The sequence below is a fragment of the Cannabis sativa genome, chromosome X (assembly GCF_029168945.1).
Source record: "Cannabis sativa cultivar Pink pepper isolate KNU-18-1 chromosome X, ASM2916894v1, whole genome shotgun sequence".
NCBI classification, from domain to species: domain Eukaryota; kingdom Viridiplantae; phylum Streptophyta; class Magnoliopsida; order Rosales; family Cannabaceae; genus Cannabis; species Cannabis sativa.
Genome location: NC_083610.1, coordinates 13,415,206 through 13,427,514, shown reverse-complemented (window position 1 = coordinate 13,427,514; position 12,309 = coordinate 13,415,206). Strand labels below are relative to the sequence as shown.

Here is a 12,309-nt window from a genome sequence, read left to right as displayed (position 1 = left end):
TGTCATATGCAGACTCCACATTCTTCAAAAGAAGAAAAAGTTGGTTCAAAATATATATTAATAAAGTGAAGGCCTATATGGAATTGGTCGGTTCACTCTCCCAAAATATTTATATTTTATATAAAAAACAACCAAAACAGAACAAAATAAATGTAAGGTGTAGATAAAAAGTTTGAAGTAGCTTCCACTAACAGTGCCTATTATATATACTGATTCAGCCTTTGAGAAATTGCATGCATTCCAAAGCTAAACTTAGTTAAACTTCAGCAACTTCTACTAATACTCACTCTCACACTCACACACATACTAACCTTAGCTACTTCCCAAATATTTGGTCGTTTGACACTTAAGAAACTCTTTTCCAGTTGGCATAGTTTTCTGAAAATTTCAGTGACTTGCAGCACGCTTTAGTTTTGGTCCCTTTTTTGTTGTCTGTCTTGAAGTTATAGTATGAAGTATACTCGTTTGTCTTTGTTTCTAGTCTTCATTTTTTTCCTTTGCATAGTCCTTTCGACACAGGCAAGGCGGCACCATACCAAACACAAACACACTCACCACCACCACAAAGGCTCCTACATTTCACAGCCTCCCTCATGCTCACCTGCACCTGTGCCTGAGCCTGAGCCTGAACCTGCACCCGAGCCTGAGCCTGAGCCTGCGCCTGCGCCTGAGCCTGCTGAGCCACCATATGAAGATGGTCATCCAACAAATTCAAGTGATGTTTTTGATGTGCGAAAATTCGGTGCTGTCGGGGATGGAATAACAGATGATACAGATGCATTCAAGATGGCATGGGACACTGCCTGTCAGAGTGACTCTGCCACTGTTATCCTTGTTCCCAAAGGATTATCTTTCATGATACAATCCACTATTTTCACTGGTCCTTGTAAAACTAGCCTAGTATTTCAGGTAAAGTTATCTTGGTTTTTCATTTAAGTCAATTTTACGGAAAAATGACTTAGTAATTAACTAACTAGATTAATGGAAAAGGTTGATGGAACTCTAATGCCTCCTGATGGACCTGAATCCTGGCCAAAGAAGCAGAGTAGGCACCAATGGCTTGTATTTTACAGAATAAATGAAATGTCATTTGTGGGAGGTGGTGTAATTGATGGAAGAGGTCAGAAATGGTGGGATCTCCCCTGCAAACCCCACAGGGTAATATATCTATGTTTGTTCATAAATATTGTCAAAATGTTCTTGTAATATAAACAATATTTGCTGATACAATGTGCTGAATTTCATAGGGTGCAAACGGAACTACATTGTCAGGACCATGTGATAGCCCCATTGTAAGTTGCATGATTTTGTATTGTACTTGTAGTAGTTCATGATGCTAAGTGAAATCAATTAAACTAAGCATCAGATTTAAATTCTGATTGTCTGTAGGCAATCAGGTTCTTCATGAGCTCAAACTTGACTGTACAAGGACTTAAAATCAAGAACAGTCCACAGTTCAACTTCAGATTCGATAGTTGTCAAAATGTTCATATAGATTCCATTTCAATTACAGCTCCTGCCCTGAGTCCTAACACTGATGGGATTCACATTGAAAACTCTAATGACGTTGGAATATACAACTCGGTGATTTCAAATGGTTAGACTAAACTAGTTAATTAAGTTCTATATTTCACTTTTTTTTTCTTCATTTTCCCTTGAATGTTTTAGCATTGTACTTTATAAAAAGGCTCAGAAGAATTCCAACTGTTGGAAAGCACGGATGGGTGAATAATTTGAGATAAAAAGAAGATATTTGGGCATAATTTTATCTTGGAAATATGTTAAATTAGTGAGTTGTTGCTGTACTACAGGGGATGACTGTGTATCAATTGGATCAGGGTGCCATAATGTAGACATAAGAAACATCACCTGTGGACCAGGCCATGGCATCAGGTACTACTAGTACTCTTTTTTAAATTTATCCAAAACTAGGCTCCCCTTTATTCTTACTATATTTGGAGATAAGAAAAAAAGTCACGAATCTCAGAATTTGACATGACTGATCATTTGAGCTAATATTAAGTTTTATTTTTATTGTGCTTCCATCTCTAGCATCGGGAGTCTAGGTAATCACAACTCGAAAGCATGCGTTTCGAACATCACAGTGAAAGACTCAGTGATCAAAGTGTCAAATAATGGAGTTAGGATCAAGACATGGCAAGGTGGATCAGGAGCAGTGTTTGGAATAAGATTCATCAACATTCACATGGACAATGTAAGGAATCCAATTATAATAGACCAATTTTACTGCCTTAGCAAAGGTTGCAACAACCAAACCTCAGCTGTGTTTGTATCAGACATATTATATGAAAATATAAAAGGAACCTATGATATAAGGAGTCCACCTATGCATTTTGGCTGCAGTGATTCAGTACCATGCACTAATTTGACTCTCTCTGAGGTTGAGCTTCTTCCTGCTTTTGGTGACATAGTTTCTGACCCTTTTTGTTGGAATGCATATGGAGACCTACAAACTCTCACTATTCCACCAGTTTCTTGCTTAATTGAGGGCCTTCCTTCTCGATCCACATTGGGCAGTAATGACAGCCCTTATTGCTGACATTATATATATAAATATAATACCAGCTTTATTAGCTTAGCTTCTTTTCAAAAAGAAATATGCATTTATGTATATAATTCTAAAAAAGGGTCATGGTAATAAGTCCAATTATAAGATTATATTTATGCAGATGTTTGGTCTTTTTTTCCTTTTTTTCTTATATATGTATGTATAAGATTGCATCATTTGAACGTAATTGACTTCAAGATATGTTCTTAATTCTCTTTTCTACTTTTAAGTACATTCTTACTGTAAAGTAAACCAGCTAAAATTACACTTGACATAGAATAATGGAATTAAACATCATATTATAAATATAAATATATAATTAAGTCATGCATCAAAGACAAGTTGATGAGAATCATAAAAAAGTAGATTATATATAACAGAAAAAAAAAGTAGAATATTCCAAACTTTTATATAAGTAGTAATGTTTGTTGTATCTGTATGGGAGAAGGAGACAAGAAGTTCACATTAAAAAGCAATAATGCAAAAGTAGATTAGCTTAGTAAAGAAAAGTACACAGAATATGAGACTGAGAACTCTACTTATATATAAATATATAATATGAGCATATATATATATATATATATATATAAGAATTATATAATGTGAGTCATAAAGAAGGATTTGTGGGGGGCAGGGTAGAGCACTAACTTTGATATTTTGTGAAATAATAAAGAAGTGGGGGTGACATGACATATACCCTATCTTTAGTTTGTAAATCTATGTCGCACGCGCGCACAGGTAGAAAAAACTAGAGACCATCATACTAGTCCATACTCAATATGCCATAAATGCCATACTCCATATTTCATGACTAGTAGTACTACTGTAGTAGTAGCAGAGTGTACTGTGTGTATAAGAACTTCTATATATACATATATATATATATATATCCGTTCTCTGAAAAAGTGAGCTGAGTGTGCGTATAGATCCACTACTCACGTAACTTATATCACTTGTCCATTTTAGTGGAATGATACATATAGAAGTGTTGAAGAGTATTATGAACTAATAAGTTTGTCCAAGCTCGACCGTAAAGGTCGTAGTGCCATAATATATCTGACAATTAAAAATTAGGTGGGGCGGGGCAGCAAAAATTTTTGGAGGGGGATATAGTATTTATTTATTTATTTTTTAATAAGATCAAAAGATTTATTAATTAAGAATTTCGTTCAAAACAATAGAACATATTTCAGCGGAACAATCTTTAACTGAAGCACACAGCCTGTAGAGAAAGAGTTGTTAGACATTTATATATATAAACTGAAATGTATATGTTTAAGTATTAAGTGCAGAATTAATCAAACATATACACTATATAACTTAAGGATCGAAATACCTCCAGCCATTGATTCTTTGAGTATTAATCCCACATAAGCCTGATCTGCAAAAGAAACCGATTGATGTGGGTAATCGGGCTTCCTCGCTCTCTCAACTCTCTTTAGATGGATTTTGCTGTTATGAACAGAATGAGTGAGGAGCTCGGGGACCGAGACCCTATATTTATAGGTGAGATACTCCATCGATATACGTGCCACATTAATTGTCAGAATATTTTGACAATTAATTCAGGAAATCAAATCGAGTAATGAATATAGAAATCGACCATATATAGAATATTACGTAATTGATTAAATAGGATTCAATGAATATAAAATATTCATTTATCAGAATCAATAATATTATTTTATTTCCTTAATTAGAAATATTCTAATATTCTCCCACTTGGTCAGCATTTAAACTAAAACATTCAAACCCAAACGTTCCCCATTATATAATAGATATACGAATCATAGCGACACGTCCTCATTATAAGTCGAGTATTATCTTCCATGTATTACGATATATTTATTATATAACAATGTACTTTATGTGGCAATGTACTTAAGCGAATAAACCCTAACCCTTATGTTTATTCAGGTCCTCTTACGATAATTTTCTCAGATGAAATTAAGGTGCACATAAATATAAGAAAATATCGAAATTAGAGTTTCATTGAATAATTTTTGGCTGTACAAATATAAAAAAAACTGCATATAGGTTAACTGAATCCCATATTTACTTTATGATCCTTGAATTTGTGTTGCGGCATGCCTTTAGTCAAGGATCTATGCGATCACCCAATTCAGTTTGCGTGATTAATGACCACTTATCACGCCTTTTTATGGCTAAATACTTAATGTCGATATGCTAGCTTCGACCAGTACTCTTAGAGTTATTAGCCATAAATATTGTAGCTGAATTTATCGCAAAATTTTCTTAATGGCCTAATGAAACTGTAATTCTGAACTCTAGGCCTACTATGAAACTCTATAATACATCATACGAGATGTATCCTCAAAACTATAAATGAATCTGACTTCTATAGTGGAAATAACAATCAAGATTCTCTACAATATAACTTACTGGTAATCTTAAGGACGTAATAAAATATTGATTTACGTGAATAAATACAACCAGTGAAGTATGTTAGAATCTAACTGGTTAACTATATTTCCAGATGGTCAATTCATCTTAAAATATGTATGAATATAATTTTTAGTATTTTAAAGATACCTCATCACTTTGTATGAAAAATAAAGTGGTTTTAACTTTAGTTATTCTGATACTACTTAACGATCCTGAAACAAATGTAATGCAAAGTCTTATTCAGACTCTTAGACATACATTAGGCTTCTAAAATAGAAGCAAATGAATGTTCTTAATTTATTCTCATTCCAGACCATTTTTCAGATGCTGGTTCGAGGTGAATTTATCACACTTAAAGATAAAAGTTATATCAGATGAATAATACATAATTTTATTTAATCAGAGATGTTGTAGCTACTCTCTAATTAATTAAAATTATATATATTATTTATATTTCTTATCTCAAAATAATAATTTGAGATATGAATTATTTCAACTTATATAGAAAACTTTTATCATCATTTGCAAGTAACATATTGTCTACGTATAAAACAAATATTACTCCCACTAACCTTCTGGTATATAATTATTTCCATAATTCTCTTTTCAAACATAAAGGAAAAGATGATATAATACCAATTTGTGAGATGTTTGTTTTAATCTATAAGTAGACACTTTAAGCTTGCATATGTTCACCACTTATTAGAGGAAAATCTTTATGGCAGTCTATATACCTTCTCCTCTAGTTCACTGTTTGGAATTATTTAATGAATTAAAACAAGCAACAAATGCCAGGGTCTATAATAGAATCTTTTATAAAAACAAATGAGAATGTAAATCTCATTTATTACTGATTCTTATTTCAAAATGAACTTCTTAGCAATGAATATTCTTTTATATCTTTATGTTTCTCAATGTTGCCTAATGAATATTATTGGTGAAAAAAATTTATGCTTAATTAATGTTCTCCACCCCATTAGGCAACTTTACTAAAGATAAACTTTATTGCTCTTTAAGATATTCATTTCTTCATTCATGGCATGTTGTACTACAACTTCAATTCTTTATCATTCTATAATTTAATTTGTGTCTCAAATTAATATTGTAGTTGAACTCTTATTGTACAAAATGTAATCACTAGAAAACATTGATCTTATTGTTCTAATAAGTCATCTTAAGGATGGACCAACAAACTCTTAAAAGAGCAAATGGTTCAATATGCATGTTATTTTAGAAATTATAAGCAATTACTAAATAACATAACTTATTAGAATTTTATCAATGACTTGTAGACTATTAATGATTAGTTATGAATTATCAATAACCATTAACCTTAAGGGTTGTTGTACTAAATCATAATTAATCTAATACTTGAGGTGGAAGTTTGAGAAAATATGAATGATCTTTCTCGGAAACTAGGTTCCTAGATTGATCACTCCCACTGATCAAGTCAATTCTTAATTCCACAATTCTAGTGTTGTGAGATGGATAATAAAATATGTAACCCTTAAACCTTATAGCTTTTCAAATGAAATATGCTCATTTATGGTTTAGGGCCCAGATTTTTTCTTTGACAATTGTACTCTAACTATATATGGGTATTTATAAAATGTGTACATGTCATCAAGTCAGTTTTCAACCTTATCACAACTCAAAATATATTTGAGAAACATCTTTGGTTAGAACACGATTCGATATGTACACCCCATTGTTGAGTATCAATAGACAAAGATTTAGGAAAGATTGGAGTTTGCTATGTAGGCTCCACCCCATGTCCAAAAAATGCTTAGTTTCTTAAATCTGTTACACACTATAATTTGGGTGTACCAAGCATATGTATCGGGCAATGAACCCATGCTTTTAAAGAAACTTTGCAAATAGACTAGGAGTTTATCCATACTCACGAATTTTAATGTAGTATTCTCCATTTTATTTTTTATCTCACTATCTTAATATGCAAAATGCACTATTTCTCTACTTAAGATTTAAATGTCTTTGAAACATATAAATCTATACTTTTGTAGAAAAATAATTTATGTGAGTAATCGTTAAAAATGAGATGCAAAATTTGAGTCCATGTCTTCAAAATTAATTGACTTGTATGATTTCTAATATGATAGAATTCTAATGTGCACCGATTTTGACTTGTTGGAATACATATTCTTAATAAAATTCACACAAGTTCTAAATAAAGTTAGTAAAATAAAGTGTAATGAATATCCCCACCATTTACTAACATTTATTCTATTCATGGATATAAGTTCCATAATTTTTGGTGCTATAATGTAGAAGAATTCTTATTAATAACACATTTCTTATTGTCAGATTGAACTTGCATATCTTTATGAGTGACATCATTTTATAGTAAAGACCTTTAAATATGTCTAAATCAAGTTTCAAAAGAAGCTTGGAACATAAAGATCTTTGCTAATTTTAAAACAAAGTCACTACTATATTGCTTGTTCCTTAAACTTCTAAATGTGAGAACTTATCTTGTCTGTGGATAAGATTTGCTCACAGTTACTGACTTTCTTAGGTTTATTTGTAAACCTTGGAAGAAATTATGAATGTGGAATAACAATCTAAAATAATCCACTATGTGTTAATAATCACATTAACTATATTAAAATGAATTCATACACAATAAATTAAAATTTATTGGTGATAATAAAGTGTGATTTATTTTTCTTAATTATACAATAAAAACTGTATATGCTAGATGAAGTTATCAGAATAAATTTTGAAAATTTCTACTGTTATGGAAGAAATTTTCTACTAGTATGGAAGAAATTTATGAATAGTGATGTAATAAAATTACATATATAGTTTTGAGGTTTAAATGAATCATGTTTTTACCAATGAATAAACATGCTTAAATATGAAATCTTATTAAACAAAAATTGCATGTGGGCTAAATTTTTAATTTAATAAGATTAGATTTAGATGTAGATTATGATAGATTTACACAATTTATGAAAAACTTAAAGTTTAATATTTCTATCTTAATGAAAGGTATGAAACACTTAATTATTTATAAATGTTTCAAAATTTTATACTTGATGATAAAATTATTAAATTAAATCTACATAATTTCCTGTGGAAAAAATTAAGAGAATTTAATTTAACATATTAATCATGTGAATATAATAAAATCCCTGTAGGGTAAGATTATTATGTTCACATAATTCATGTCCATTATGTGATCTTAATCCACTTAATATATATAATTTTATATAATTAAGGATGCTGTGGCTACTCCCTAATTATTTAAAATTATGTGGTTCACTAGACACCAAAGTATAAACTGAAGATTAAAATTTTACTAAATCCAAAATTGCCTGTGGGCTAAATTTTAAATTTAATAAAATTAGATGAACTTTATGATAGATTTAATTAAACAATTAGTTTTGGAAAATGAAGGTTTATTATCTATCTTTAATTAAATTTGTGATAACACTATTAAATTAAATCCCTATAACTCCCTGTGGGGTAAATTAAGAGAATTTAATTTAACATATTATCCTAATTAATTATACAAATATAATAAAATCCCTGTGGGGTAAAATTATTATACCTATATAATTAATTACAAGTTATGTCCATTAAGGTGAATTTTAATTAATATATAATTTTATACAAATAAGGATGCTGTGGCTACTCCCTAATTATATAAAATTATATTTTCACTTTGACATTAGGTATTGGACTCTACCTAAAAGTAATTTCGTTATTAACATAGTAGACAATCACTGAGATTAATGCTCCTAGTGTGGTCATCCGAAGATCATTAAAAACCGTTCTAGATATGAGCATTTGTCCCAAATTCATGTTTTCTTATGTCAAACCACAAAATTACTTACATTTTATTCATATTTTATTCATTTTAGGAAGTTTTATGAATATTTTATGAAGTTTTATGAAACTTAATGTGCTATATAAAATATTCAACCTATCTTAATGTTTGAATATTTCTAAATATATCTAGCACTATAAAAGGAATTTATGTATAGCATTTAAATCATACAAATCTAAATTAATTGCATTAAACATAAATTTGCCAAATAAATACAAATTAATACAATTATTGTATGATAATAAATTAAATGCTTAATTCCATAATATATAATTAATTATGCATTTATGACCATATAATATCTTAAATATTTATACTAATAATTAATTTGTATAAATAAGGTAATTATACAAATTAGTACAATTAATTATATGGAATGAATTAAATGCAAAATTAAAGACTATACTTAATGGCAGATTTTTCAAATTTTATTAATTTAAACAATAAATTACATAAATTTGGTAATAAATAATTAAATGCACAATTATACAAATTGCACAATTATTACATGCCTAAATAAATCATGTAATTAATTACCATATTAAAACAAATTTCCATTTTCAGTTTATACTAAATAACATATTAATTCTAAATATATGTATTAAATTAAAAATGGAAATTAATGAATGTAATTTATTGACTAAATTAACAATAGGAGAATAATTTATATTTCCAAATAAATAAAAAATATATATAAAAAAAAATCGAAATTTTTTTTCCCTTTTTTTTTTTTTGAAAAATACACTGCCATAAACGACATGATAAAATTTCTTTAAACTTCCAAAAATCATGAAATCAATTCCAAATGAATCTAAATGCAAAAATTAAGACATTCATATAGATTTTATGCATCGAAAATACATAAAACAAAGACTTTAAAAATCACCAAAATTTTCTGAAAAATAATTTTGAGATTTCTTTGTTTTTTCAAAGTGGATTTTCATGCTTAGAACAATCTATATTAATATATGAATGTATTAATACATATACAATATATATATATACAAAAAAAATAAAAATACTGTATGTATATATATAAACATGAAATGTATATATGTATATATTTGTATATAGCATTTAAATATATAAATAATATATATATATACAACATATATACGTAATGAAATGAAGAAAATATATATATGTATATGAATATATATATATGAACTGAATGAATAAACAAGTATATATGTATGAAAATATATATGTATATATATAATTGGGATTGAATGAATATGAATATATAAATATATACACAAACGAAAATAAATATATATATCAACACTGAATTAAATATATATATATATAAATACTGAATTAAATATATATATATATATAAACACTGTATATACGATTATATATATATATATATATGAAACTCAAACTAAAATCAAGGCAGAGATAAAAACCGCTCTGATACCAACTGTTAGACATTTATATATATAAACTGAAATGTATATGTTTAAGTATTAAGTGCAGAATTAATCAAACATATACACTATATAACTTAAGGATCGAAATACCTCCAGCCATTGATTCTTTGAGTATTAATCCCACATAAGCCTGATCTGCAAAAGAAACCGATTGATGTGGGTAATCGGGCTTCCTCGCTCTCTCAACTCTCTTTAGATGGATTTTGCTGTTATGAACAGAATGAGTGAGGAGCTCGGGGACCGAGACCCTATATTTATAGGTGAGATACTCCATCAGTATCTGTGCCACATTAATTGTCAGAATATTTTGACAATTAATTCAGGAAATCAAATCAGGTAATGAATATAGAAATCTGACCATATATAGAATATTACGTAATTGATTCTGTCCAGATTCAATGAATATAAAATATTCATTTATCAGAATCAATAATATTATTTTATTTCCTTAATTAGAAATATTCTAATAAGAGTCTCTTGCCAATCAATGAGACAATTTGTTTGTAGATCGTTTAACAAAACACAACTCAATATATGAAAAAACTAAAAGCAAATTACGGACATCTTGAACAAGTAAACCAAATTGAGAAACCATAAAAAAATTACTTAGGATAGCTTGGACACAGACCAAGCTATCCGTTTCCAAAATAACGTGGTCCCATGGGTAATATGCAATTCAACTTAAAGTTTCTTTGCTGCCTATTATTTCCGCAATTTCAGGTTGAACACAACCAACCTTCCCTTTAGTGAAAGCTTCTAACATATTACCATGATGATCCCGAGCTACGCAACCCACATCAAATCGACCCTCCTGATCAAATAAAGCCCCATCAACATTAATTTTGATCTTATGTAACATAGGTGCATTCCAATGCTCAGAATGTCACCCCTTTCATTCAAAGGAGACAAAGAAAGACCCTTTCTACCTTGAGCACATTTATACTGATCAAACATGTTTTTTGCTGATGCAACAATATTTGATGCAGCCCAACTCTTTTGTCGCCAAAAAAAATCATTCCGTGCATGCCAAATAGTCAAACTCACCACAGCCGCTTCCTCCATCTCACTAACACATCCCTTGTCGAATAACAACAGTAGCCAGCTGCTATATGTTGCAGACCCGCCCCCAACATCCACCAAGCTGCGATTCCAGGCAGCTGTAGCAAACTCACACTCCACCAAGGCATGATGCACAGTTTCTGCAGCAACATTGCTCAAAGGACATGCATCATTAACAGGGACATGACGTTTTTGAAGCTGAAAATACATTGGAAGGACACCCGATGCAGCTCTCCATAAGAAGTTACTGACCTTTGGAGGAACATTTAACGACCATAAAGTCTTCCAAAAACCTGTATTGCCATCTGCACTCCAAGCTCCTTTTGTTTCCTACAAGAACTTATAGGCACTTTTGACTGAATACTGGCCACAAGTCTCAAACTTCTAACTCCATCCATCTCTAACAACCGAGTCACTAAGCTGAATGCTAAATATCAAATATTGGTCACGGGCCACAAAGAGATCTCTTACCACATCTTCATCCCAGGCCCGAGTATCCATCTAAAATAGGCAACTAATAGTTTTATTAAAAAGGGCAGGATGCCTTGTTTCAACAAAGCCATTAGTGTTATGAGGGAGCCAAGGGTCATCAAGAATTGAGACATTCACCATTAGCAATAGTTCTTCGAGCTCCCGAGTATATTAGGCTTTTGGCTTCCATGATGCTTCGCCAAATAAAGCTTGGGTTATCTCCCAACTCAGCTGAGAATAAACTACCATGTGCATAGTACTTTGCCTTGTAAATCTTACTGACCAACGAACTACTATTCACCAAAAGTCGCCAGAATTGCTTTCCTAGAAAAGCCAAATTAAAGTCTTTCAAACATCTGAAACCCAATCCCCCTGTATGCTTATGACGATACAACCTATCCCAACTCATCCAGTTTATACCCTTCCTACTACTAGAATCCGAATGCCACCAAAACTTAGCCATACGTCTTTCTAACTCCTTACAAGTTTCCAAAGGAAAAAGAAAAACATTCATGGCA

At 30.3% G+C, this 12,309-nt stretch overlaps 1 protein-coding gene across 1 annotated transcript; it reads left to right on the top strand.

Moving 5' to 3' along the window:
• Nucleotides 1-130: 130 nt before the first annotated feature.
• LOC133031756 (polygalacturonase At1g48100-like) lies at nt 131-2,779 on the top strand. The gene is made up of 6 exons (XM_061105399.1): nt 131-909; nt 991-1,158; nt 1,248-1,292; nt 1,390-1,597; nt 1,812-1,893; nt 2,053-2,779. Exons 1-6 carry the CDS (start codon nt 451-453, stop codon nt 2,558-2,560), a joined length of 1,470 nt encoding a protein of 489 aa, XP_060961382.1. The 5' UTR covers nt 131-450; the 3' UTR covers nt 2,561-2,779.
• Nucleotides 2,780-12,309: the final 9,530 nt, after the last annotated feature.